Source organism: Sparus aurata, chromosome 10 (assembly GCF_900880675.1).
Source record: "Sparus aurata chromosome 10, fSpaAur1.1, whole genome shotgun sequence".
NCBI classification, from domain to species: Eukaryota; Metazoa; Chordata; class Actinopteri; order Spariformes; family Sparidae; genus Sparus; species Sparus aurata.
The window spans coordinates 14,707,598-14,735,271 of NC_044196.1; the positions used below are offsets into that span (position 1 = coordinate 14,707,598).

Below are 27,674 nucleotides of genomic sequence, written 5' to 3' on the forward strand. Positions count from 1 at the left end.
TTAATGTATTCCTAAACAAATTAAATAAACATTGTTTTCATGAATAAATAAACAAACTGGCAACACAATTTATACTGTTTTACTTTTTATTTTGGACCCTGGCACCTTTCTAGTTTCAAACTGTGTTCTGGGGGTCTTACTTTCCTTAGTTTGTATTATAACGTCATTGATATAATAAATGTTATATTTCTATTTCTATTACAAAACTACTGACTGATACATTTTAAACAGCCAGCACTGAAAAGCTGCTGCAGCAGCGCGAGTCGGCGGTCTGATTTATGAACTACACTTCCCAATCAGCATTGACGCGTCTTTCGTCATCACGCATGCGCAAACCGTTGGAGCGACGGCAAGGGAAGCAGGACCTGCCGGGCGGACTCGCATGTTTTTTGTTGGGTCGGTTGGACAAAAAAAAAAAAAAGAAAAAGTGCCGAGAAAACCTGAGAGAGAGGAGCCAAATGTTCCCAGATGTAACTGAAAACAGCCATATGGTGGAGGCGTTCCTTGGGGGAAACTTGAGCCAGGTATGCGCTTTATGTGACTAATATGTCGGCTTTGAGATTTTCAGTGGGCATTCGTCGCTGTCAGTGGAATAGCTGGAGGTCCGCGGAGTTAATCAGCATGGCTAGCCGCTGGCTAACGTTAGCTTCGGCTAGCTGTAGCGACTGTACCCGAACGGCAGCGACCGCCTCACCTCACCTCACCCGATAGCTGTGACAGCCCCCCTCGTACCTGTGGCTACGCAAAGCGATGGCTCATCGCCGGACACGCCGCTCCTCATCATGCGCCGCCTAATTTGAACGAAAACGACAACTTTGTCAAAAGGAGAGGCTAAATACTCCACCACTCCATCCCAAATCGACTGCGCGCCTTTCTGATTTTAGCCGGCTTTGAGAGCGTTTCCCCGGCTGAACCCTGGAACCGCAGCCCCGCACAGATGCCGCATTCCTTTTGTGAGGAAAATGCTGCCCAAGGTTTGGGTCGAAACACACTCTTATAATCATGATTTTAGCGACAACGCCGGGTCTGTGTATTAATATCGGGAGGTGTTTACTGACCGGTTCGAGCCAGAATTATTATAGCTAGCTTATAATTGGCTTAGAATGGCAACTGAGTGGCGGTTAGCAAGCGAGCATCCCCCGAGAACCGAGAGCTTCGCTTAAGTTGCAGGTTGGGACTAATTAGACCATGTTTATCCTAATTGATAAAGGCGTGTTTGGCTGTGTGCTTCCCTCCCGGATCGTGTTGATTACAGCTTGCATTAACGCGAGCCTCCGTGACAGAGACTGACAGCTAGGTAAGAGACGGCTAGGTCCTCATTTTGACTTCATGTACTTAGTTACACACACTATTAGCTGCGTTGTTTTGGCTCTGAGCCCTGGTGCTCTGCAGTGTGTCGAAATTAAGAGCAGGTGATTCTTGATACTGCTGGAAAAATTAGAACTTAATGTGGATAAAAGCCATTTGGTGTTCAGTAAACCCAGATAAAGCTTCAGAAAATCCCCCCAAAATATACCAGCTTCATCATCAGTACAGCCCCAGATGATTTCAGTTGCATATCAAGATACCATCATCATTAAGATAAATCTTCATACTGTGTTGATTCACTGTTATTTATTAAGATTCAGTTAAAGGGGCACTATGGAGAAGAAATTCAAACAATGAATCTCATTGTTTACCACATTAATGAGGTGAACAATACAAACTTATTCCACAAGGGAGTGAAGAAGCTGTTCACAGAGGAACATTAGGTTTCAAACTAGAGAGGTGGCAGGGTCCGCCACACATAAACAACGTAAGCCCGTATGAAATTGTGTTGTCCTCTGTAGTCAGCTTGTTTAGTTTATTCAGTCATGAAAATGTAGAGAGTTGGTTGATTTGCTTTGTTTTAGGCATTAAAAAAAAACCCATCAGTCAATGAAGATCACCAATTTATTCACCAAAACTACGTGATTCACCTTTAATCATGATGCAGCATGATTTCTGTGCAATGAGGCCGAAAAACTACATTCAAGATGCCAGATGAACACGCTAAAGTTATTAAAAAAAAAAAAAAAAAAAGGGGGAAGAAAAGGGAACAAAATGTTCAGCAGCATGCTCTGCTCTAATATTACAGCTGAGGCCTGAAGTGGACACACTCGAATGTACAGTTACCGAATCTAATGTAATAGCAGGCAAGCCACAAGAATAAGGTGGGAAATGTCTACGGTAGTAAAGAGGGCACGCCCACAAGAGCAACGTCATATGATACCCGTGCCAGATAACATACAACGTTTGGCTGTATCAAGATGTGTGACGACACCTGGGTGTGATGGGAACAATGCAGCCTGTTCAGTCACAGAAGTCCACAACACATGTCTGGAACGTCAGAGCAAGACGACAACAAAAGCAACTGGGGAAAAACAAACATCAGATGGCTCCATGCAGCTCGTCAGGTGTAATCCAAGACTCCGGAAGCACTGAGGTGCCATATTAATTGAATGAACGATGGGTTTTACAACCGATTTTAAAGCCGAAATGCTCACTGTAGCTGAGTGTTAGTACTCACTGTGTCTGGAGTCGGTGTACTAGACAGTATAAATAATGTCTTTTCATATCAATTTGGGGTGACTTGGATGACACCTGACCGAGCTATTTTACTTTTTTATGGAGTTCTTTACGTTTTTAATCTACTTCAGTTGTTTAGGAAAAAGCTGCAAATGCTGTTTTGCTGCAAAGCTCCAGAAATGTTTAGTGAACTAAGAAACCTCACCTGATTTTCCATCAGCACGGGGGCGAGAAGATAATGGCTGAATTTGTGTTTTTGGGTGAACTGTTCCTTTAAGCATTTTCTCCTCCTGCCACCAGCTGGTCCTCTCTGGTGTGTTTGCCATTAAGCTGCATTGATGATTCCTAATTGCTTGTAGGTGCAACTGTGTTTGTCTAGACTAAAAAAAACCTCCCGGGGGGGTGTTTCCCCAAGCACAAAGCATGCTGGGATAGGCATCAGCTCCCCTGCCGAGCCGACCTCGGCTAAACGTGGCTGGAACTTTGTGCAAATAAAGGGGATGCTTTTCTAGTTGAGCATGAAAGACGGGTAATCTGTCTGTCCTCCGTCTGTCTGTGAATGTGGACGGACCGCGAAGGAAGGATAGCGTGTGAGGCAGGCAGCATTTTTTGAAAAACAGGGAAATGAGCCGTGTCTCAGCATGCAGAGCGAGAGCAAACAGCCAGCAGCCACCGCCACAACCGGTTGGAACCGCTCTCCCTTAATAATTAAATTATGAACTGGGCTAAAACAACAATTCAGCCACATCCACCTGTCGTGTTACTTTTTTCCCCAAGACGACGGAGTCAACCCTGAAGCTGACGTTGCACTTTGGCCTCCTTCATTCTCAGAATGTTGTTCATGTTGTCGTTGAAGGATAACACCCCTGTCAAAATGTACCTAGGGTTAGTTAAGCTTGGTTAGTTCACTATATATTGATATGTTGATGTCACAGGAGGCGTTAAAAGGGAATGTGAATGAACTCTAAGGTGTAGTGTCCAGTGTTGTAGGGACCTTTTTTATTGTGTCGATGTGGAAACCTGCGTTTGTTGATTTATTTGAGCACAGGGACAGACAAACCTTTTACCCACAAACTAAAGTAACAGAGCTCCCTTTTCTTTTGTCCTGGTACTACAGAGAAATCATTGTAGAAGCGTGTTAAACTGATTATCTGTACAAGTAAACACATTACACAAGTGCTGCATGATGAAAACTCCTACATGCTACCACGCTATAACGTTATAGATACAGTTATATGAAGATTAGTGCTGCATTTATATAATTTATCTCACCATACATGTAACTTCTTTACTCTTAATGCAAGTGTGTTGCTTTTAACAAGCATTAAGGCCGGTGCTTCCGCTGTGTAAACTAATTTCTGCTTTATTTTTTCTCTCCCTATCTGAATCATCTCCCACCCTCCTCCTCCCTTTGCTCCTGCCATCAGAAGAAAGACGTTTTTATCTCCAGAGTGCATGTCAGGCAAATTTCAGTTGTGATTACTTGAGGACGTTTAATTTGCTATGTGACCCCTGAGCCATAGTCCTCCTCTTAGGAGTAAAATAAAAACAGAGTAGGTAGAAACACACCCTCAGCCTTTTTGTGACTGTGTACTCGTCTCTGGTAGCTGCACGAAACCTGCACGATAAACATTCACACATTTTTTATTGAAGTGCTTCTGTGTCTGTATCACTTTTTAAATTCACAGAACCAGAAAGATTATCAAAACTCTGAGGATTTTCCTTTCACATGCCTGGTGGCAGCCAACCAGTTTGCTTCAATGGAGAAGTGCAGCAGCAAAAGAACACCTTGTAGAGGTCGCCGTCATCTCAGCATCACCTGGGAGATAGCCTAGCCTAGCCTCGCTCAGCTCAGGTCAGCACCGCTAGTCCTTGACCGCTCCCCAACCCTACTCTCCCCCCTCGCATCCCACGCCACAGCCCTCCCCCTCCCCTTCTGCTGTTTCCAAGCGAGCTGCCATGGCATCGGTGCGCTTCACGGTGACGCCCACCAAGGCGGAGGACCTCCCGGGGCTGTCCGACACGTCGCCCGACATCAGCTCCCGCTCCGGCGCCCGCGTGCGATTCGGCTCCAGGGAGAGCGTCAATCGAAGCGACCCACTCAGCGAGGTGTCTGGAGGCGGGACGGCAGGAGGAGGGGGCGACACGCCTGAACACAGCAGTGTGGACCAAGGTGAAGTACACACACACACACACACACACACACACACACACACACACACACACACACACACACACATCCAGCTAAACATAACGTGTTGTCCCTTTTAAATTCAAGCTAAACATTATCAGGCAAGTGTTTAAAATACGCCTTATAGACGTAACGATCGGCTCAAGTGCATCTCGTGTGTTGAAATAAAAAGCACTACTAACCCACTACAGACGGTGTTCCACAGTGTAATCCATGCTGTATGTTTGAGACGTGTCAGACAGCCACTCCTCCATCGTGACAGATTGGCTGAGACAAAAGCATGTAATGTCACAACTTCCTGAACAGTTGATCCTCTTGATTGGCTGCATTTTGACTGCCTGCCATGTAGTCATTCGATTTCCTTTCAAATCTCTGCACAACAGGCGATGGCAGTTGGGGAAAATGTCCTGAAAACACCAGCAAGATTACACAGTTGGTTCTGTTTTTAGATCTTTAAGGGTGTGTTGTCAGTCAGAGGTTGTTGTAATTGAATCTTTATTTCATACAGACCCCAACAAATGTCACATCGTCATGATTATGATAGTTTGCCACATTTTGGGTCATCAATCTCTCCTACTCTGAGTCCAATCCAACCACATTGACACGGTTCACATATTTTTAGATTCAATCGTACGTACACTTCCAGATCATCTCCAGATAAACATCCACGAATCCACTCAGAAATCATAGAAAAGAAAACTCCTTATTACTGCAGAACTTGCCTGAGAATTTGATCATTTTTTAATTTTCTGCAGTGTAAAGTACTCCAGTGATAGCTGTCCGTACATTCATGAGTACATTGCAATCAGGAGCCGTGAAAAACTTATTCGGCATACACTTTTAACAATTTTCCGTAAAAAAACACGAGGGCCTTCAGTGTTGGCTCACATAGCAAAAGGGAAGCAATAAAGAGGTGCAATGGGTCAGATGGTGGGCTCACAGTGTGATTTTGAATATCCCTGACCTGAGGTGTCAAGCAGAAATGGGAATGAGTCTTAAGTCCTCGGGCGTCTCTTGGTATAATTTAATAAAGCAGAAGAGGGGCTGCCGTGCAGTTTCCTGACATTACATCACGCCAGTTCTGGTTTTTCTCAGATTTCAAACACGAGCCTCATGCTGCTGCACGTAGCGGTCAGTCTGTGGATTCATCTCATTGTGCCCATTTTAGTTAAAACACATTTTAGACACACACTTTTCTGTGTATTTCCATGAAAGTAGTCTAAGAACACACCGTTGGGGAGCTTCCCACATGACAGGTTCCCAGGAGTGGGAACGTCCGCGAGATACAGCTCTGTGTACAAAAGAGAAGTGCTGTTTTTTTTTTTTTTAGATGTATCCTCACTCTCGTCTCAAGTTCAACAATGTGTTTTCAAGTGTGTTTTATGGTGTTTCGGGGCCATAAAGCTCTCCAGTTGTTGCCTAAATGAGGGCTGTACGGTAAAAATGAGCAACCGTTCAACTGCTGAGAACAATAAAAGGACTTTTAATGTAAGCCTGTTGTGAGGATAGTGTAGGTTTCACTTCCCTCACTGCTGTCATCAGCCCACCTACAGTGATTCAGATCTTTATTTAATGATAGCCGACAGCAGGAACCTTTTCACACGGGGCTGACGGGTACAGATGTGAAGCTAGTAATTCCAGTCTGACATGAATAGCGCGGGAATCCAGGTGAGGAAATGGAGGAGAGTGTTTTCTCCTCACTGCTGTGGCTGTGCAGTTGTCGAGCAGTAATTCACTTTCCCGAAGTGTTTAAGAATAGCCGCGCTGATTCACTGGTTCAACAAGGGCGGTACAACTGTGGAGAGATGTAACTGTATTAGCAACACTGATCCACTTAAGTGGTTGCATGGTAGTGAGGATGCCCCACCTTGTTTAATAAGCTTTCCATAAATAGAAATCGAGCCGGTTAATCTGATTGAGCTTCGATCAGGCTTTGTGATGCTGCTGTTGTTTGTTCAGAGGAAACAAAGAGGGAGACTGCCGGAGACACGAGTGCGCAGCAGTTGTCTCGGCCGAAATGGAAACGCAGCTTGCTGACAAGAAAAAAAAACAAAAAACGCTGTTGCTGCTGTTGAAGTGAATGAGTCAAGATCCTGACAGGCGATGAAGGGGGGAAAAGGAGGCCGGAGGAGCGGGGAGTTATTTTCAGAAAGGTCAAATGCTCTGTGATCCATTGTGTTTTCTGACACCAATAAAGTTAGCGATTGAATTCGACGTCCGCAGACACACACGCGCCCCCGACTCCGCTTCACTGGCTGCTCACACATACGCAGATGAAAAAGGCATCATCCTCAGACGTGATCTCAGGTGGAGGACTTCCCTCACACAGCTGTGTTCCCTGGTGTTAAGCTCAGTGTGAGCTCATTTAGAGAGGACAGGATGCTTACTTGTGTCTGCAGCGATAACTCAGAGGTGACTCCGGGTCAGGGGTGGATATCACGGAGTAACTCAGGATAACGCATGATCATAATACAGCGATTCTGCGATATGTGATGCGTCACAATGTCTGTGTTACTAAGGGAATAAGGCTTGGGTTTGACTGAGAGGAAACAAGGTGCTAGGGCTGATTGGTGCTACCTTAAAATGATATGTCCAATTTAGCACAGAGGTCAGTGTATCATCTGTCTGGTAAATAACAGATAAAGTACAGTTAGGATTGTGTTGTGTGGAGGTGAAGCCGGTGTAGTCAGGCAACAGTCCACACAGACCGCAGCTGTAAAGGGTCGATTTCATCAAGATGCTGTGATCGTCATTCTGATTCCGGACTGTCCTGATCAACAGGTTAGGCCTCGAACGTACCACAGCAAAGTCCCACGTGTAAAAAAACAAAATAAAACACATGAATTGTTCTGTATTTCAATATGCAAAGTACCTTGTAAGTTAACAGAGCTTGTGTTGACAAGGGGTATGCAATAAATATGTTGCAAAGCATCAGCCAGTTAACATTTTTGAAGAAGAAATTAGCACAACTAGCCGAGTAACTATTGTTTTTCGTACCACACCAGTTGGTGGTTGTTTATCTGGTGTGGAGTCAGTTTCACACTCACTATCTTTGGCCAAATAAGGGACTGCAAACAGGATGGGAAGTTGCCTCCCACCAGCCAAATGCTGGTAGTTTTTTTTTTTTTTCCCTTTACATGACTACTGACTTCTTTTCTCAGCGTGTAACAACCTGCTGATGTTTGCTGGTGAGATAGTAAAAGTTTGCTGATGCATTTTGGGATTTAGAGGCTAGGGTGTCAGAGAGCTGTTTGTCTTGACCACAGACCGAATTACAGTGTTGGTTAAAAATGATCACGCACTAGTTTACATACAGTTTAATTCTCTTTTTGCAATGTACCTGTTGGACCACGACTAAGCAAAATAATTGAGGAGTCTGTCTAAGTCTGAGGAATCACAGCAGAGACGTCAAGAGAAGTCGTACGATTGTCTTTGATCATATATATTCAAACCTTTCACTTATGGCTGAAAATGGCGACATGACACTGACACATGATTGCAGGATATTAATTTTGATTTTTAATAGTCGGATCAAGCTATGGAAAGATTGGAATCCTTCAGAGAGAACAGACTTACAGAGATGGTTTGCCAATCTGCCAACCAAACAGAACGCATGTTTTTTTTATTTAAATATTCCCATATTTGTTTTTACAAAACAACGCCTCTCATGTCACGTGCAAGTGTCCTTCATCTCAATGTGACAGTGCATCTGGCCGCCTGCTGCCGATAGCGTGAGTGTGGCGGAGCCGGGAGGGAAGTGATGTTGCTGACTCAGGTGCTGCTGATGCAGTGGTCTGTGCTGACTGAGGCGGAACTGAACTGAACCGGCGACATGGTGGCCGTCGCATCAAGCTGTGTGTGTCTGTGTGTGGGGGGAGAAAGTTTGAATTCATCTCTGTGAGAATCGACGCCACCTTGCTATGGTGACGGAGGTGGAAGTTGTGTTTAAAGGAAAGGTTCACAATTTTTCAAATCTGTCTCACACAGATTAAATAGTCAAACCGATTATCAAAAACTGGGGTTTAGTTGAACAGATGACAATTAAAGGATTAACTGATGCAGCTCTAATTACATAATCTTTTTCTTAGTATCCGTCAACAAGGAAACTCTGTCCAGAGAGAAACAAACATGATTTTAAATGCGTTAACAGAGGATCACTGAATGGCCGGTATGAACAGGAGGAATTATTACAGCAGGCAAAATCTGTTTCAGCCTTCATATGGGCACCTGTGACTTGATGTAGGACTTGGAAACGTGTCCTCGAAAGATGTTTTCCCGCTTTCCTTTAATTCGTTATCTCTGTCTTTGTGTCCAGGTGATGGAAACTCCAAAATCTCCAGTGTGTACATCAACAACACTCACGGGGTGGATGACGATGACTTCTACGACAGAAACTTGGCCCTGTTTGAGGTTTGAAACTCAACGCTGACAGAAACTGTTATCATGCGTATTCGTGCTCTAAATGTCCTGTAAACTTCAGCCGGTGTCGCAGGTAGAAACTTGTTCTTGTGAGCGTGTTTCGTGACTTCGCGAAAACGTGTCCTTGTAATGTGTACAGTACATGGACAAAAACAGACCCTCCTAATTGCGGTTGTTCATTTGCCAAAGTGTCTGCTAAATTAGAGCCAAAAATAAACCAGCATTTGGCTGGTGGGTGCAGATCAGTTCAGGTTTTTAATAGATTTCGAAGTTCCCTTGAAACAGCTCTGTCTTCTCTCTCCCACTTCTTTAACAAGTCATTCAATATGCCTCGTTCTCTCCTCCATCTCCTTTTCTTTTATCTGTTGCCGTCGTCTGTGCCGGTCATCCCTTCTTTCCTCCTCTTTGCTCCACTTTCTTCCCTCCCTGTCCCTATTCTTTCTTTTCTTCCTTCCCTCTCTTCCTCTTCTTTCACATCCCCTGGCTGTCTCTCCTCCCTTGTTCTCTGCTCTCCTTCTGCCTCCGTTCTTCCTTTCGCGCGACAGGAGGAGATGGACACTCGGCCGAAGGTGTCGTCTCTGCTCAATCGTCTGGCCAACTACACCAACCTGACGCAGGGGGCTAAGGAGCACGAGGAGGCCGAGAGCATCGGCGAGAAGAAGAAAGCCAGCAAGGTACATCAGACCCTGTGTGCCTAACTCCCATTTTTTTTAAACCCATAAAGGGAGATTGGTGACCTGTAAACACACCTTGTAAACAAATTAAAGCACAATAAGGCAGGTAGCAAACAAAGGTGCAGCAACAGTACATCATATAAACATTTTAAGACAATGCCACTCCCTAGAATTCATAGTGACAAATGTATGATACAATTAAACAAATAGTAAATACTTTTTATACGTTATTTCTGTTTAGATGTACTGATTTGGATGCTCATCACAACACCCCATGTGCAGAACAGTTAGAGCACGATCCCAGATGCACTTTGTTTCCTACAGTTTTCTTGCACCACAGCAGTCACAAACCAAGATTATGATCACGGGTACACCGGTGGTGCAACAGCTGCACAGTTGATACGATTGTGATCACAGTAGGGAATGTCCTGAAGTAACTTCTGTATGGTAGTAAAGTAATATATGAGGGGTTGGGTGGGTGTTATAAAAAATTGAATGACAGCCAACAGTGTTTAGTTACATGTATTTAATTTGAAAATACAGTATTATTGCATCTAATTGTCAACGATGTTGCCCATCAGTGAGATCTGAGCTCAAATGATGTTTTATTCAAAAAGTGAATGTATTGAATTGATCTTTATTGTTAAAAAAACTCACATATTCTAACTGAAATTCTATAAAGAAATCAAAAGCAAAAGAATCGAGCGTAATGATCATCCATCCTTTTAACAGCTGGCCTTTGAGATACTGTGACAGACACATTCTATCTCCCACTATTACCCTCTTGACTCGGCGTCTGGAAGTGAAAGTACAGCGCAGTGCGACCGCGGTCTGAACTGCAATCCTTGCTGATAAGAAAGCAGCTGGTCTCGATAAGACCCTCTGCTGTGGTGGTTCAGAGTCATTTACTACTTCCACCCTGTTCTGATTGCGCATTTTGCAGGATTGGTCACATTTGCCAGCAGACTGGCTGGGATACCAAAACATATTTAATCTTCCCTTCTGGCCACACTGTGTGTTCAGTGTAAGCATTTACGCAAGTCTGGTGCCTCTGGCTGGGGAGACGCAGTGATTACCAACCACATTATGTGTTCCGGGGGGGGGGGGAGGTAGCCCAGGGGCGCTGTGGAAAGATCGTGTTGCTCATCTAAACTATAAAACAGAGAGTTTCACATTTTTGTGTTAAGGGATAATAAAGAATGGAGCCAAAGAGGATTACAAATTGGTGCGCAGCTGATCTTAGTACATTTATTGTCGCACAAACTGTGAACCACCAGTTACAGGAAGCTGGCAGCACAGTTCACGCTTCCCACCGACCGAAGACACTCGTGACACCTTAACACCAAGTACGATCTGAGAGTCTGTGTGTGAAATAAACCAGGCCGCCAAGCAGAAAAGTCTAGATCGAAAAGTCTAGATGTAATATGGTTTACATAATAAGCTAGAAGTTATTTATGAATAATGTCAAAATGGTAAGCTAAAAGTAATGTACGATTGGTTGAAATATGTAATTAGCAACAGGTGAAATAGATTGATAAATGTAATTAATAGTGAAGAGAATGTAATGGATGAAATGTTGAAATAAAAAAGTAATTTATAAACAGTATAGAATAGTTACCTAAATCTAATGGATGAATAATTTAAATAAAGTTTAAATATGTAGTAAAAATTTTAATATTGAGTTAAATATAATCAATAATTGGTTTGAATGTATGATGTGTGTATTAAAAGTTGAAATACAGTCGATAAAGCTACAAGTATTGGATAAATGTTTTAGAAATCCAGTTCACTTTTATAGAAGTCGGTTTAAATTGACATCTTGTTTAATGTCGGGTGTCTAGGAAACAAAGAAGTCTAGATTGAGTCTTTAAAACATTTGATTTTTGTTGCCTCTCTCTGCTTCGTTCACCTTCCAGTCGCCACAGATGGGGACGTTCATGGGCGTTTACCTGCCCTGCCTCCAGAACATCTTCGGTGTCATCCTGTTCCTGCGGTTGACCTGGGTGGTGGGAAATGCCGGGGTGCTGCAGGGCCTCTGCATCGTCTTCGTATGCTGTTGCTGTGTGAGTATTTGATTGTCTGGAGATGCAGAAATAATAAGACAAGAGTAAATCTCTAAATTTACTGTCTGTCTCTCTGCAGACGATGTTGACCGCAATATCGATGAGCGCAATCGCCACTAATGGAGTCGTACCAGGTATTCATTCACGTTCACTCTTTCTCTTTCATCCGTTCGATCACACGTGGATGAAACAGCACTGGTGTGCTGTGGTAAGCTCCTGAGCTGAACTCGAGGCTTACATTTAAAGCCTTTCTTTTACCTGCTCTCAAAACAATAGCCAGTCAGATCAGGATCTTTAGACACAAGGTGGTGGAGCTGATACCACTTTTGTCCACAGAGGCCACCAGAATCAACAAACTGAAGTTCCTTGAAGCAGCTTTAATGTTGTTTTATAGATTGAAACAATATTGAGTGTTGAAGTCAATTTGAAGGCCCTTCAACTGGTTTAGCTGCAGACATGGGCAGATATGAATTGAGTCAATTAGCACTCCCCCCACCTCCATATAAAGCCACATATCCAGTCCAAATGGAGCTCAGGTCATGACAGCTAGATAGTTGAATTGCTCTCCTTTTGCACACAGACACGCACATTATTTATATCAGTGGCCCCAGGACTTATCATGTGCTCTACTGCAAATGAGGTACAGCTGACCGGACGGTTAAGCGGTGATATTGCAGTAAAACAGAACGAGGGGATTAAAGGTGAGGACATGCAAATGTAGCCGAAGCCACAGCGCGACTCTCACACAGCTAGTTGAACCATTTCTTCTATGATAATCAATCCTTTTATGGCGGCCATTTTTGAATTTGACGCCTGTGGATGTTCATGTGAAGGTTGTTTTTCCCCTCAGTTTGTCCGTGCTGCTGAAGTACATGTTTTTTCTAATGAGTGTTATTTCTGTTTGTCCTGTCTCTCCCTCTGTCTACCTCTCCCTGTCTGTCTGTACACACATTTAAAAAAATCCCCAGGATGTTTATCTGCCATTGACTTTACCTTTTCACTGGAACGCCTCTAGACGAATATCTCAAATGTCAAAGTAGTGTGATATTTCCACTGGCATGTGACATTTCGATAATTGACCGTAGAATAAAAAACCCCTGAGTAACATAGAGAATTAATCTAACATGTCCTGTTTGGCATCAATCATCTCATTCCATGCTGTCTTTTTCTCACCTGAACAGCTTCTCATGCTTTCTCACCATCTTGTCCTCAGATGGTAGTTAATACTGAATGTGTGTAGTTCACTGCAGCTAATGTAAGGAGTAATCAAAAGTGTTTGGCTTCCCGAATACAGCTCAGCCCTACCCATGTGCAGAAAGCTTTCCAGGGACAGTTTTGGTAGCGTTCATTCAGTTTCACAGTTTCAGCATCACATTCATACGCACATTTTCTTTTATTACCATTAATTTTGTCATGTTTTGTCGAATGTACAGGAGCTACGCGTGTGCTTTTGTTTTGTTAACGGGTTGCATTTTGGAAACCAAACACTGAATTCTGAGCTCACAGTTAGTAGTGAAATTGTAGTTTCTCTTACTGTATGATTCCCTCATGTGCTCTGTTTTATGAACTGGTTCAAATTGTATCGGCAAGTTACGCTTACTGTTTCTTTGAACTCACTCGGAGTATCACATGTGAAGGGCTGGGTTTTATATGACATTGTTTCCGTAACGTCAAGCAGTACCTGAGTTTTGGGTTCAGGGTTTATACCTCCGGTAACATCTCTTTAATAAACATATTTCTTATTCCTATTGTGGAAAGTGAGACCTCCCTGTCTCCTTCTGTTATAAAGAAGGTTTAAGTGCTACATAAACACAGCAAAGGTATCAAAACACTAATTTCACAGAGAATTGCACCCAGCCTGTTTTCGGAAACTGTCTTTAAACGAGACATCGGGACTTCTGTAACGTTGTGATGTCACAACTACACAGTCCCCGCCTTCAGCCACGCCCCCCAGAGCAGCCATAGTTGCAAAAACCATCAGGCCTGTAGGAGCCGACCAATCGGAGGAGACCAGGCTTTTCAGGAGAGGAGCTAAAACAGAGGGTGTTTTTTGAACATTAAATCATGTAAACATTATCTTGTAGTAAATAGTAGTTCAATATTTGATACTTGGACATTTTTTAGCTGTTACCAAAAAGGCACTGAGGTCTGATTCCCAGCCCTACAGATATTCAAGAGTATATAACAGATGCAGTACTTTTACTTCAAGTGAACAAAAACAGTAAAGAGTGGTTTGCAGATACGATTTGACCAAAGATCTGCTCTGTCTTCTTACTCCGATGTGTCATGTAGAACGTTATGCTTATTTCTTCAAGCATAGGATGACTTCTCTCATCAGCTGTCCTCTTTTCTCTCTCTTTACCTCCTTACATCATAATATTACTAACATCCATCCCCCCTCTCTCTCTCCTTTTATGTCCCATCTCCTCTTCTTGTCCACCATCTCTTTCCTCTTTCTCTGTCTATAATTTTCCACATTTCTTATTCTTCTGCCACCCTCCTTTACCCTCTCTCCCTCTCCATTTCCACTTCTTCCAACCCTGATGTACAACCTGCCCCGCTCTGTCTCTCTCTCTTTCCTCTTTCGCTCTCTCCTCCCCCTCCAGCGGGAGGCGCCTACTTCATGATCAGTCGCTCTCTGGGTCCAGAGTTTGGGGGGGCGGTGGGCCTGTGTTTCTACTTGGGCACCACCTTCGCCGGAGCCATGTACATCCTGGGAGCCATCGAGATCCTTCTGGTGGGTTCATCTTCACCCCGTCCTCGAGAGTTTCATCTGCAATTTGAATTCAGATCAAATCAAGATATTTAATCACAGTGATGTGAAGATCAAATGAAAATGTTTTCATCTCCATCCTCCAGATGTACATAGCACCTAAGGCAGCCATTTTTGAGTCAAAGCATCCTGAAGGCGAAGGAGCAGCCATGTTGAACAACATGCGGGTCTACGGCTCTATATGCCTCCTCCTGATGTCCTTGCTGGTCTTTGTGGGAGTGAAGTACGTCAACAAACTGGCCTCCATCTTCTTGGCCTGCGTCATCGTCTCCATTGTCTCCATCTATGTCGGAGCGCTGGTCTCCGCCTTCAAACCGCCACAATTCCCGTAAGTGTTGATTGATTTATTCCAAAAATACGGCGGCGACCAAACCTTTTTGCCTGACTAATAGGCTTCTCCATCCACAGGGTGTGCATGCTGGGAAACAGAACAATCAGCGGCCACGAAATTGATGACAACAAATGCGCTAAATTCATCCAGCTGCAGATTAAAGAGCCAGAGAGGGTTGAGACCAACTTCACCATAACTAATGGTAGGAGTGTTTCCTCTGCCCTCTCACTCACAACCGTTTCTTTTATTTTTTATTTTTTTACATACTGTATTCCTCCCGTTAGAAAACGGCACTGTGGGCCCGACCTTTGACCCCAGCCCAGCTCCTGCTCTGGTGAATGAGACTACAAGCATTTGGAAGCTTTTTTGTGACGGCCCAGAGCTCAACGCCTCCTGTGACAAATACTTCAATTCCAACAATTTCTCTGAGATTGCCGGGATCCCCGGTCTGGCCAGTGGGGTCATTTCAGGTAGAGTGTGTGTTTGTATGGTGAAACAATACTCATGTATGTGACACATTTCAGCACAAAGCTTACATAACCATATTAAAGTAACCACAGAGCCCTGAGGGTTGTGGAGTTAGCTGAGAAAAAGCCCGGTTTTCAGCTGCTTCAGGGGTCATATTAAGTTTTGACATGGACTTTTACTGTGAAGAATTAACAGGAAATCAAATGTCTGTTTTACAAAATTAGTGGCGCTTTCTTAGCACACATTCTTCGATAATACAGCCATTCAGGAAGAGCGCTTACAACCACTTCTCCGACCGCTAGTCATCGCTACTGACCAGCCTGCTGCTTTTAAGTGTCTTCTGCTCAAGTTATTTTTAGTTGAAGACACTTATTTAAACAAGTAGCCGTGTAGTAATGGAGGTGTACATGAAGCTGAATGATTATAAGTAATGCATTTATGGTCACAAAATGGTATCAAAGTGTTAATTTTTAGGGTCCTCTGTAAAGAAGTTCCAGGCATCTAAGACATAAAAACTAAAAGCAGATTTTTTCCAAGTTCGTATTTGTATTTATTGCTCTCCATTATAACAACCTGTTCCTCTTGACTGAACCTGGCAGCATGCAATCGGCCCTTTTTATCCCTAAGACAAGTAAATGACGCATTAAACTGCCCTTTTTATGGGAGCTCGCGACCACCGTTGTCACAGTCGTTAACTCTGACTGGGGTTTTTGATTTTGTCGAGCCAGCTCACGGAAAGAAAGCTGATGACAGCGACAGGGTAATAAACACACAACCGCTCTAACATGATAGAATCTCCTCCTCACAGAGAACCTGTGGAGCGCCTACCTCAGCAAAGGGGACGTGGTGGAGAAAGGCTCCCTGGAGTCCTCTGTGGATGCACACCCGGCCTCCACTCATCAGCCTTATGTGTTCGCTGACATCACCACCTCCTTCACACTGTTAGTGGGCATCTTCTTCCCCTCTGTCACAGGTGAGGACAGCTGTGTCGGAGGGTAACTTCATTCTGCTCTGTTATGAAAAATGCTTTATCGACAGGAAGAAGGTAGGCGTGGTATTGATTGTTGCTTCAGGTACAGCTGCTTTTATCAGGATCGGCCACGGCGTCTATTTTTGGATTCACTCACTCAATACCTTAAATTTAAACTCAATTCCGTGCACTTCTGTGAGATCTTCATTATTTTATTGAGAATGTCAACACTTGTCTACTCTTACTGCTGCTTTTGTAACGATGATTCTTGTTTTTCCATAGGAATCATGGCAGGTTCAAACCGGTCAGGGGATCTGAAAGACGCCCAGCGCTCCATCCCCATCGGAACCATTCTCGCCATCCTCACCACCTCCATCGTCTGTATCCTTTCACGATTCCAACAGGGCTCGATCTCCGTCTGTTTAATCACTACCCGCTAACTGTTCAGGCTGAATGCTGGGGAGCTATCTATGTCAGCTTTTTAGGCACTCGTTTTGCTGGATTGATTGCTCGTTTAATAGCGCAATTATCTCTCAGAGGCACTTATGATGCATTTCATTTGACGGCCTGCTGAGTGTTGTTATCCTGAGTGACGTCCATCCAGACCTGACCAGCGTTGTTTTGTTTGGAGCCTGCATCGAAGGAGTGGTCCTCAGAGACAAGTCAGTACACATGCTGATTGTATATATATTAATCCCGTTACGTGTGTGAGGAGGAGGAGAGTAGTTTACATGATTTTGTCCGCTGCAGGTTTGGAGACTCTGTTAAAGGGAATCTGGTGGTGGGGACGCTGGCCTGGCCCTCTCCCTGGGTCATTGTGATAGGCTCCTTCTTCTCAACATGCGGCGCTGGCCTCCAGTCACTGACCGGCGCTCCCCGACTCCTGCAGGCCATCGCCAAGGACAACATCATCCCTTTCCTCCGGGTTAGAGCTGCAAACATACATTTTAATTTCAGGGACTGCAAAGAGATGCTTATTTAAAGCCGGTTTATTCACACATGACCAGACCCAAAGTAGAAGGTGCAACCCTGAGTCTGCTCTGAGATAAAGGTAGACTCGGCTTAGATAGAATGAGACTGAGGTTACATGATGTCACAATTTCAATTCTAAATCAAAAGTTGATCAAAATGAGCCCAGATTTAGTGATTTTTTAAAAACAGAATCACCTAAAAGATGACACAGAAACTAACCGGTTTCTTTTTCAGAGATCCTTTATTGCTTTGTTTAAGAAGAGGGTTCAGTCTATACAGACTTGAGATACCAAACTTTGTAGCGAACTGAATTTCTATCTTTTGTTGTTGATTAATGAATCTTTGAAAGGGTGGAAGTTTTTGTTAAACTTGATAAAGTCAAGCTTTTCTTGTAAAATACCCCTGTCTTATTAAAGGAGAATTAGAAAATATGAATGAAAGATCTAAGGGCTAAAAACCAACAATCTGTTCATCTTCACAAATCCTGAAGTCAGTCTGACATTTAAATCAAGATCAAATCAAATCTTAAAACCGAAATGTCAGATTGAATTGTAGATTTGAAGAATTGTGACACCCCTAGTAAAACATAGTCTCAGTGATACCAAGTGTTTGTCATTTGGCTTTCCTCCATCTCTTGGGGAACATCACAGTCCTTCTATACATACATACAAACATACATAGTAATAAATAGAGAAATAGTGACAAAGACACACAAACTATAAGATAAAGGTTGATGTGTGTGACCTCTGTCCCCAGCAGCAGTAGTGTTGCCTTTCCTTCACAATCAAATGTCTGTTTGTTCTTTACAATTTGCTTATATTTTAACTGCCTGTTTTAGTTTAAAACAATAAAATAAAATAGATAAGTCTGTATATATTTGAACCACATTTCCTTTGTTGGTGACAGGTGTTCGGCCATGGGAAGGCCAACGGGGAGCCGACCTGGGCCCTGCTGCTGACGGCTCTGATAGCCGAGCTTGGGATTCTCATCGCCTCGCTGGACCTGGTGGCTCCCATCCTCACAATGTAAGATATGACAGCTGTGTGTGTCTGTTATGTGTGTGTGTGTGTGTGTGTGTGTGTGTGTGTGTGTGTTAGCACGCCAAGTATCTCACCAATTATTTATTTTTTCATTTAAGGTTCTTCCTGATGTGTTATCTGTTTGTGAACTTGGCCTGTGGTCTCCAGACCCTCCTGAGGACGCCCAACTGGAGGCCACGCTTCTCCTATTACCACTGGTACTACCACACACACACACACACACACACACACACACACACACACACACACACACACACACACACACACACACACACACACACACGCGCGCGCACACACACACACAGACGTGAACACTGATCTGTGCCTCTGGTGTGTCCAGGACCTTGTCATTTTTGGGGATGACGATCTGCCTGGCGCTCATGTTCATATCCTCTTGGTACTACGCAATCGTTGCCATGGTGATCGCCGGGATGATCTACAAGTACATTGAGTACCACGGGTACGTTGCCATGGAGATGTATTCCCCCTCACATGATAGTACATGTACAGCATGGTCAAGAGGTGGTGTGTGTGTAAAAGTGTGTGTTTTAGTGTCTGTGTGTGTGTGGTGTCTGTTTCCAGAGTCAATCATCTTGGTGTGTGTGTGTGTGTGTGTGTGTGTGTGTGTGTGTGTGTGTGTGTGTGTGTGTCAGAGGAGGTAACAGTAAATACCACAGTGTGTATTTTTTATGTTTTCCATGTATCCGTGTGTCAGGGCGGAGAAAGAGTGGGGGGATGGGATCCGCGGTCTCTCGCTGAGCGCTGCCCGTTACGCCCTCCTGAGGTTGGAGGAGGGACCACCGCACACCAAAAACTGGAGGTACAGTCCTGAACCCTGCTGGCACAAAGTTCATTGTTACTGCACCTCAGCATACATGTCATTCAATACATAGAAGATTCTGTTGGACAACTTGCTGTTATTCATTGTTAAAATCCACATCCATTAACCCACGCTCGTTCCTCTCCAGGCCCCAGGTGTTGGTCTTACTAAAACTGGACGAGGACGCCCACGTCAAGTCTCCTCGCCTGCTGACGTTTGCCAGCCAGCTGAAGGCGGGAAAGGGCCTGACCATCGTCGGCACGGTCGTCTCCGGCAACTTCCTGCAAAGCTACGGAGAGGCCCTCGCCGCTGAGCAGGTGGGAACTCTTGACTTGATGTTCCTCTTTGTGTTTCATTGGTTGGTTGAAAGAAAGAATCCTTGCATGTTTCTTTTCTCCCGTTTCAGACTCTGAAGCACCTGATGGATAAGGAGCGTGTGAAGGGCTTCTGTCAGTGCATCGTGGCTCAGAAGCCGCGCGAAGGCATCAGCCACATGATCCAGTCCAGCGGCCTGGGAGGAATGAAACCCAACACGGTGGTGATGGGCTGGCCTCACGCCTGGAGGCAAAGCGAGGACCCCCAGTCCTGGAAGACCTTCATCAGTGAGTCAAGCAAATCGAAATCAAACTTTTTTTCTTTTTTCTTTCCCTTATCTCAGAGGTTTTGGTTTCAGAGTTGGCAGGCTAACAGCGCCCTCTCTCTCCCCTCCAGACACAGTGCGGGTGACCACCGCAGCCCACCTCGCCCTGCTGGTGCCCAAAAACATCTCTCTGTTCCCCAGCAACAGCGAGCCATGCACCGAGGGCTACATCGATGTCTGGTGGATCGTCCATGACGGCGGGATGCTCATGCTGCTGCCCTTCTTGCTGCGCCAACACAAGGTAAGAGCACTTCTCCTCTTTCCTCCGTTTTTAGTCAGTTTTTAATTGTCTCTCCTGCATCGCTGCGTCTCTAATGGCATTGTCTGACTGTTCTCTCCTCCTCAGGTGTGGCGTAAGTGTGGGATGCGAATCTTCACAGTGGCTCAGATGGAGGATAATTCCATCCAGATGAAGAAGGATCTGGCAACCTTCCTCTATCACCTACGCATCGAGGCTGAGGTGGAAGTAGTTGAGATGGTACGCTTCTCACGCCGAGGACATTTTTACTTGTTTTGATTGTGCAAGAAATATCATCAACATGATCATTACCAGTTGAGCAGGTTTGTTCTAGAGATTATAAAGCAGAAAATAGATGCTGGGGTGATTTATGACTATTAAATTCCCAGCAAAGTTTTTATTGTTTCAGTGCATTAATGTCATTTTAAACTCAAAAAGCTCCAGAGACATTGCTCAGTCTTACTGCACTCTGTGAAACAAAAACCTGAACAGTTATCTAACAGCGTATCTCTCCTCATCTCTGTCATCGTTTACTTATCTCTTCCTCTCTCTCGCCTCCTCTCAGCACGACAGCGACATCAGCGCCTACACCTACGAGCGGACCCTGATGATGGAGCAGAGGTCTCAGATGCTCAGACAGATGCGACTCTCCAAATCCGACCGGGAACGAGAGGTAAGCCTCGCTCTGATTGTGTGTGAAGCCAGGGCGTAGATTTGCCTATGGACAGTAACTAGATCACTGTATTGTCTCCACAAGCAGTTTTCTGCTACACGTTTTTTAGCCATGACCTTACCTCGTCTGCTTTGTTTGTGATTGTCGTGCATCATTTTATCAGGGAAACCCTGGTAGCAGCAGCAGTAGGCAGGAGGCAGGTGGAGCTACAAGGTCTCAGGTGAGGTCAGTGGTTATGGGCAGCTGTGAGTCGATGAGTTGTATAAACTGTAGAGGCTATTTAAAGTTAGTTAAAAAAGCAAAAGCACACTATCTTTTTTGTAAAACTGTTTCAAAAAGTGATTTACTGTATTGTGGAAATCTTATTGTTGTCTCAGATTTAACATAAAAAATTATATGTTGTGATATTTACTATTATAATAATGTCACTGATATTTAAGAGGGGGGAAAATGCATGAAAGTCCTGTTTTGGGCAAATTATTCAAGTTGACAAATGGGGGAAAAGAAGTTTGACTGGAGATTATGTTCTCTGTAAAGATTCTCTTACATGATTTCCACATTAAACAAGATGTTAGAAAGAAAAAGGGGATTTTAGACTTCACTAGATCTACTTATAACCAAAGATCAAGTTATGTGAGAGGAATGTTTGATATGTGTCTGAGAGCAGGATTAATATTTGGGCGAGGAGTTTGATGGGAATAAAGATTTTTTTGTTACCCTATTTGATAAGTTTTAGTAGGAACAGCGTCTCCGTTCAGTTTCATTGTTAAAGTTCATGTCATGTCCTTCCACCTCTGGTCTCCTCAGCGGGTACGCTGGAGTTTTGATGACGTAAGTTTACCGGTTAAACGGTAGTAAAGCGTCGGCAGTCTGATGTAGAGCAGTTTAGAGGTAGTGGCCATAGATCAGTGAACACCTCCTGAGTCCTTCAGAGAAAGACACAAAGTCTGGATGATTTGAGGCGGCCTGTAAACTCTCAGTGCTCATTTATGAGTCTGTGCGATTCATCAGTAAAACGACATGGCAGCTGCAAACCATCCAGTAATCTGGTGATTATATTTATGATTCATTTTCGTTTCATTATTTCTTTTAATTTCACTCATTCTTACTTGAAATTTTCAGTTTCAGCACTTTATCTGAAGGATTCAATAATTTAATACATTTAGTTAACAAAGTTGTCATACATGCTGATCTGGGTCAAATGTGCATTTTTTTTTTTTTTAACTAAACACATTTTTCTCTGAATTGACTGATTTTAAAATGAGCAGTGAAGACAGTTCACTGCTCTTATTGGTCCTCCATCCACTCTTCTTCTTCTTCCTCCACTTTATTCTACTTCGTTCTTTTGCTACTGCTTCTTCTTCTTCTTCTTCTTCTTCTTTTTTTCCCTCAAGTTCTCCTCTTTCTTCTTCTACATCTTCCTCTGCCTCTTCCTCTTCTTCGTCAGCTTCTCCTCTGTCTTCATCTCTTACTCGTTCTTTTATTTTTCTCTTTTCCTTCAGCTACTCCTCTTCTTCCTTCTCTTACTCAGTTTCGTCTCCTCCTTCTCCCTCGCCTCATTAAAACCTCATTAAAAACACTTAAACTTCTTCGTCTTTTTTCCCTTCTTCTTGTTCTTGTTCTTCTTCTTGTTCTTCTTCTTCTTCTTCTTCTTCTTCACTTCTGAGTCTCAGTAGCCATTTGACTCCGGTCTTTCCAGGAAAGAGGCACTAATGTGGTTGTGTCCCTGTAGTTAACCTCCAGTGCTTCTGTTAGAGTATCTCCAGCCTGTGTTATGTATTAGCAGGTTAGGTGACCTTGTATTGTCTGTAGGTGTATCTTTCCCCCAGGTTCAGGAGTACTGGAGTCCTCAGCTCAAACACCTCCAAAGGAAACACAGACAGACAGGTACAAAGAGACAGACAGACAGACAGATAGAGAGAGACAGGAGTATAGATAGATAGGTAGATAGATGGATAGAAAACTTGATTTATCCCCGAGGGGAATAAGTCATCATAGCAGCAGTACAAATAGAATCCAAATGTAAGTAAAGAGTCGGGGAAGGGAGAGCAGGGAGAGGGAGGCATGGAATAAGCTTGTGAAACAGGTTGAGATGAGATGAGAAACAACGTGTTCATGTCTCTGTATCGTATCAGGCCCAGCTGGTGAAAGACCGCAACTCCATGCTGCGGCTGACGAGCATCGGCTCAGACGACGACGACGACACCGACGGCGGTGAGCGAGACAGGCCCGTGAGCAGCGGAGGCGGCAGCTCCGAGCACCACCGACGAGTTCAGATGACCTGGACCAAAGAGAAGACCTCGCAGTACAGAGCCACACACTCCGGCTGCTCCACACCCGAAGGCTTCAGAGACATGCTGAGCATCAGGCCGTGAGTGGAGACGATCGATTCATGGCAGCGTTCTCTCTCATCGTGGTTAATTTTCTGTTAAACGTGTCTCGCTTTTCTTCAGGGACCACTCCAACGTCAGGAGGATGCACACCGCCGTCAAGCTCAACGAGGTCATCGTCAACAAATCCCACGATGCCCGACTCGTCCTCCTCAACATGCCGGGACCCCCCAGGAACCCCGACGGAGATGAAAACTGTATCCTCAACACTGAGAGTCGCACATTTTCACTTAATTCACCAGATTAGTGAGTCATTTCGGCACGTTGGAGTCTTCCTCAAACCTGCATTCTTTCTAAAGGCCAGCAGGGGGCAACTCCACCGGTTGCAGAAAGAAGTCAGATCATATGTGTTCTGATGAGAAAATTGATTTATGACCTCAGTAAACAATTTCCTGATGAGTTTATGGACTCCATCTCTAGTTTCAAGTCTTCTTCAACACAGCTTGATGTTCATTTAGTAAATTATGGTCACATGTAGAGTAAAATAGATGATTAAAAGGGTATGATTGTTCTTAGGTTCTCAGTCAGATCGAATCAAGGAACCTACAAAAGAACGAAGGGTCGTTATGTCACTGAATCTCGCTTTGGTGCCAGACTGTGGTGACCGCTGTATTGAAGTCTATGGGAGATGCATGGAGAAACACGGTAAAACCCAACATACCGCACAAAACAACATGTTGATTAAAAAATGTGTTCCTCATTTTCTGGAGGCATTTCTTTATCAGAAGTCAGATGACGTCGATATGTTGGGTTTTAGTGTGTTTCTTCATGCATTTCCCGTAGACATCAATACAGCTGACACTACAGTCTGGCACCAAAGAAAGATCGTGTGACTTCCTTCATTTTCAGGTTCCTTGGTTCCAATCAGGATATCCTCCCCAGATCCTCCTTCAGACCCAAAAATGGTTACTCCTGGGTGAAATAAAACAAGTTGGTGACGGTCAGAATATCAATTGCGAGGCTTCAAAACGGTAGTCCACAAACCAGTAGGTAACGTTACGTTGGGTTACACGTAAAAATTGTTTTGTTTCTGTGCTGGTCCACTTTTCCATCCCAACATCGTATGATCCTTAACTTCCTGACCAGACATGGAGTTCCTCGAGGTTCTGACCGAAGGGCTGGAGCGCGTCCTGCTGGTCAGAGGTGGAGGAAGTGAAGTCATCACCATCTACTCCTGATTGGACGAACAGAGAAAGCGTTAAAGAAGCAACCGATCACGCAGAAGTGAAGCGAAAGGGAGACTTGGGGGAAGAACCCTGTGAGCTCTGGGGGACACGGGCCCCTAAAAAGAGAGACCGTCATTGGCTGCAGCGTCAGTCATCACGCCCGACACGCACCCCCCTCCTCCTCTCTACAGCCCTTTTCCTCTCATCTTTACACTTTTCTGTCATGACAAGAGTTTCCATTCCACTACTGTCAAGCTACAGAAATGCCAACACAATTCCACGAACAAGCAAAAACAAACTAGCGTGATCAACTGTATGTGTGTGTGTGTTTGTGTGTGTGTGTGTGTGTGTGTGAGAGACTCATCCACCTGAAGGAGGTTTGGTTTTGTTGGAGAAAGGGACCAGTGTTGTGTCAGGCGTGTTTGGGGCGGTGGACCAGCGACTGAGAAGATTTAGTGAGGCGTCCCAGAAAACAGAGCGTTCGTTCCACTGACGAGACTCAGGGTTGCTTTTTGTACAGAATGTATCGTGGAAGCAGATGTGAGTGTTTTGAGAGTAGGCTGAATGTCTGAACTGAGTGTGTGTTTTTTTTTTTTTCTCCTTTAAGTTTACTCCAATTCTACGTTTAAAAACTGGAACATTAACGCCTCGAGTTTTAAACCCACTCGGTGGTTCGTTTGAGGAAAGTCGGCGAGTTTTTGTGCCGAGATCAAAGGAAGAATAATGGTTATCATGTAAGTGCATATCAGTCCTGGTTTCTGTTCTTACCTCAGAATTTGTTTTATCAACGGTGAAGTTCAAAGTTGGGTGACACTGAATTAGTTACAAATTCTTCTGTTTGTCTGAACTTGCTGCTATTTCTCAGAATCTTCTCTCCCGTATGGAGGCCCATTTTAATAAGATAAAGATAAAGGAGAAGTTAGTCGTGATAAAATAAAACCACACAAACATTTTAATTATTACTCCTGATTCTCTTAATTTGGATTTATCTTATGATTTTGACATTACATTTGACCTTTGACTTTGGAAGTACAAATATTGATTTTTTTTTGTAAGTCAAATTAAAAAGTAAAAATTAGTCCTTACTTGGTAAGTCCCAGTGTTTAGATAACTGTTTGATTATTAAAGGTCTATAAGAAAAGGCCACTTATTGGATGAAATTTCTAGATTTAAACGTCAAAGTTCTGAGATAAATCAAAATGATTTGATTAAATTCTCTCTGACTTAAAGAACCCCAGTAAAAGTCAAAATTCAGATTTAGTAAATTTTGACTTTCTAGGGCAAAATTATTTGATAAATCTCTTTTTTGATGATTTCCCAAAAATGATGGGACAGTAACATATAAAGTATTAGATTGAAAGTCAATAGTGTGACTTGCCACACCCTTAATTATAATGTTTGACTTACTCGGGTCAAATTTAAGACATAAAAGGTCCAATAATAAGAAAAAAGTGTAATTATTATACAAAAGATGTAGATTTTTACTCACAAAGTCAAATTGAAAGTCAAAAAAAGTCAAAATGAGGACTTTGTAAGACAATAAAATTATGTATCTGGCCAAAATGATTATAGATAATGTCAAAAAGATCAGAAAAAAATCAAGTACATTAAAAGTTTTATGTCAAAAGTGAATTGTTTTACTTGACATACTCAGTCCTTGAATATAATAATAATGAGATAAATTAATATTTTGACTCAAATGGATAAAAAGTCACATTTAAGTATCTCTTATTGTAACAAAGTTACCATCTATTTGTCTTTTCTTGGTAGAAATGGGCTTCCATACACCCGCTGCTCCACAATCTGCCGCAAACAAACAGAAATAATTTACAATTAAAGTGACACATATCGTTATCTGCAAACAACGCGAAACACGGGCAGTGCGCTCTGCTATCATGAAGAGGGCGGCTGTCTTTATGCACCACATTTAAGGGATTTGTGATGTCAACAGAGATCCGCCGCTGATGAGGAAACTGTCGGAGGTCGCCTTCTCTGTGTCGTGCCATAAACTGGCCCCGTGTCGGACTGCATGTGAGGAGTCACGTTAGTGTTAGAGACTGGAAAGATTGTAAGAATTTGAAAGTCAGTATTGTTCGACGCAATCGAGAGAACCACTGCACTGCACTGCATGCTGTCAGATGTCACTTTGAAAGAAGTGTGTGTGTGTGTGTGTGTGTGCGCATCGTATGAATGACGGTATCTGGTGTTCTCCATTCCCTCTGATGAGAATACCGGCTGCTCTGTGTGGTGTGAGCTCGTGCCCTGAAACTCTCCACCTCATCATACACCCGAACTAAACCTGCAGACATCCTGCTTTACGTGTGTCTGAAAGAGAGAGTGTTTGTGTGTGTGTGTGTGTGTGTGAGCTTGTTGCTAAAGTACGGAGCTGTAATCTAGAGGTGTTTGATTCCACCTTTTTATGCTTTTGTTCTTTTTCTTTTTCTTTTTTTTTTACAGTGTTATCGTGCAGGGATTCTTTTACGTTCATTGTTATTTCCTAAACATTGTGTTCTTGCTTGTACATAAAGACAAAAAAAGATCCCAAGTTTTATCTTTTTTTAATTACATTAATATAAAAAAAGGAATCATAAAAAACTTTGCTTGAAAAATTACGGGAATAAATAAAGCAATTTTGAAGGAAAAGTTACAATATTTGTGATCCTTTTTGTTTAAAAGCATGACAAAGCATGTCTGTTTTTGTTAGCTGATATTGGTATTATCATTTATTAGAATTTATTATCGGGATGCTTGGATAAATTTGACTGTTGACAATTTGATACTTAATGATATTAATGATTAATATTATTGTGAACTAAATCTTTCTCATTCTCTTGCCCTTTTAAGAAAATTAACCAAAGAGTACAAAATGTGGCCTCACATTATATTTTGCAGCTCACTATATTTTTTCTAAAGTTTTTATTTTAAAAGAAAAGGAAGTTAGGAATTTGTTCTCGGCAGGCCTCCTGTTGATTTATGTGATTACTACTTTTTGATAAATTGTCTGGAAAAAGTCAGAAAAAAGGAAAAAATGTCCCAAACGTAACTTTTTCAATCATGATTTGTTGAAAAAAACCTAAATATTCGATTGTTTTGATAAATCCTCACATTTATAAAGCTAGGTTGTGATTAATTTAACAGTTGTTGCAGTTATTTATGTTGTGAATGACTCGATTACTTTGATTATCAAAAAGTTGTACTTGTTTGTTGATCAGCTTATTGATAAGTCACTAAAAGAGACTAACTTAATTGTATTTGAGGCCACTCAAATACATAGAGTGATAGCATAATAGAAAATGACC

The 27,674-nt window shown here is 43.2% G+C and overlaps 1 protein-coding gene across 10 annotated transcripts; it reads left to right on the forward strand.

The window, feature by feature from the left end:
• The first annotated feature begins 361 nt into the window (after positions 1-361).
• Positions 362-27,022, forward strand: slc12a6 (solute carrier family 12 member 6). Of its 10 annotated transcripts, XM_030430455.1 has the most exons (30): positions 362-524; positions 3,975-4,100; positions 4,236-4,720; positions 9,054-9,148; positions 9,703-9,831; positions 11,748-11,894; positions 11,974-12,028; positions 14,501-14,631; positions 14,754-14,995; positions 15,076-15,200; positions 15,283-15,468; positions 16,275-16,439; positions 16,719-16,817; positions 17,041-17,098; positions 17,187-17,361; positions 18,315-18,433; positions 18,547-18,645; positions 18,789-18,908; positions 19,164-19,268; positions 19,417-19,585; positions 19,675-19,870; positions 19,980-20,149; positions 20,255-20,386; positions 20,712-20,819; positions 20,983-21,039; positions 21,627-21,650; positions 22,632-22,706; positions 22,955-23,190; positions 23,273-23,406; positions 24,296-27,022. In XM_030430455.1, exons 3-30 carry the CDS (start codon positions 4,507-4,509, stop codon positions 24,385-24,387), a joined length of 3,657 nt encoding a protein of 1,218 aa, XP_030286315.1. In that variant the 5' UTR covers positions 362-524; positions 3,975-4,100; positions 4,236-4,506; the 3' UTR covers positions 24,388-27,022. The 10 variants fall into 10 exon arrangements, with proteins under 10 accessions (XP_030286315.1, XP_030286318.1, XP_030286321.1 ...); XM_030430458.1 differs by lacking the exon at positions 3,975-4,100; XM_030430456.1 differs by lacking the exon at positions 362-524 and adding an exon at positions 635-974 and having other exon boundaries at positions 3,975-4,720.
• The last annotated feature ends 652 nt before the right edge of the window (positions 27,023-27,674 follow it).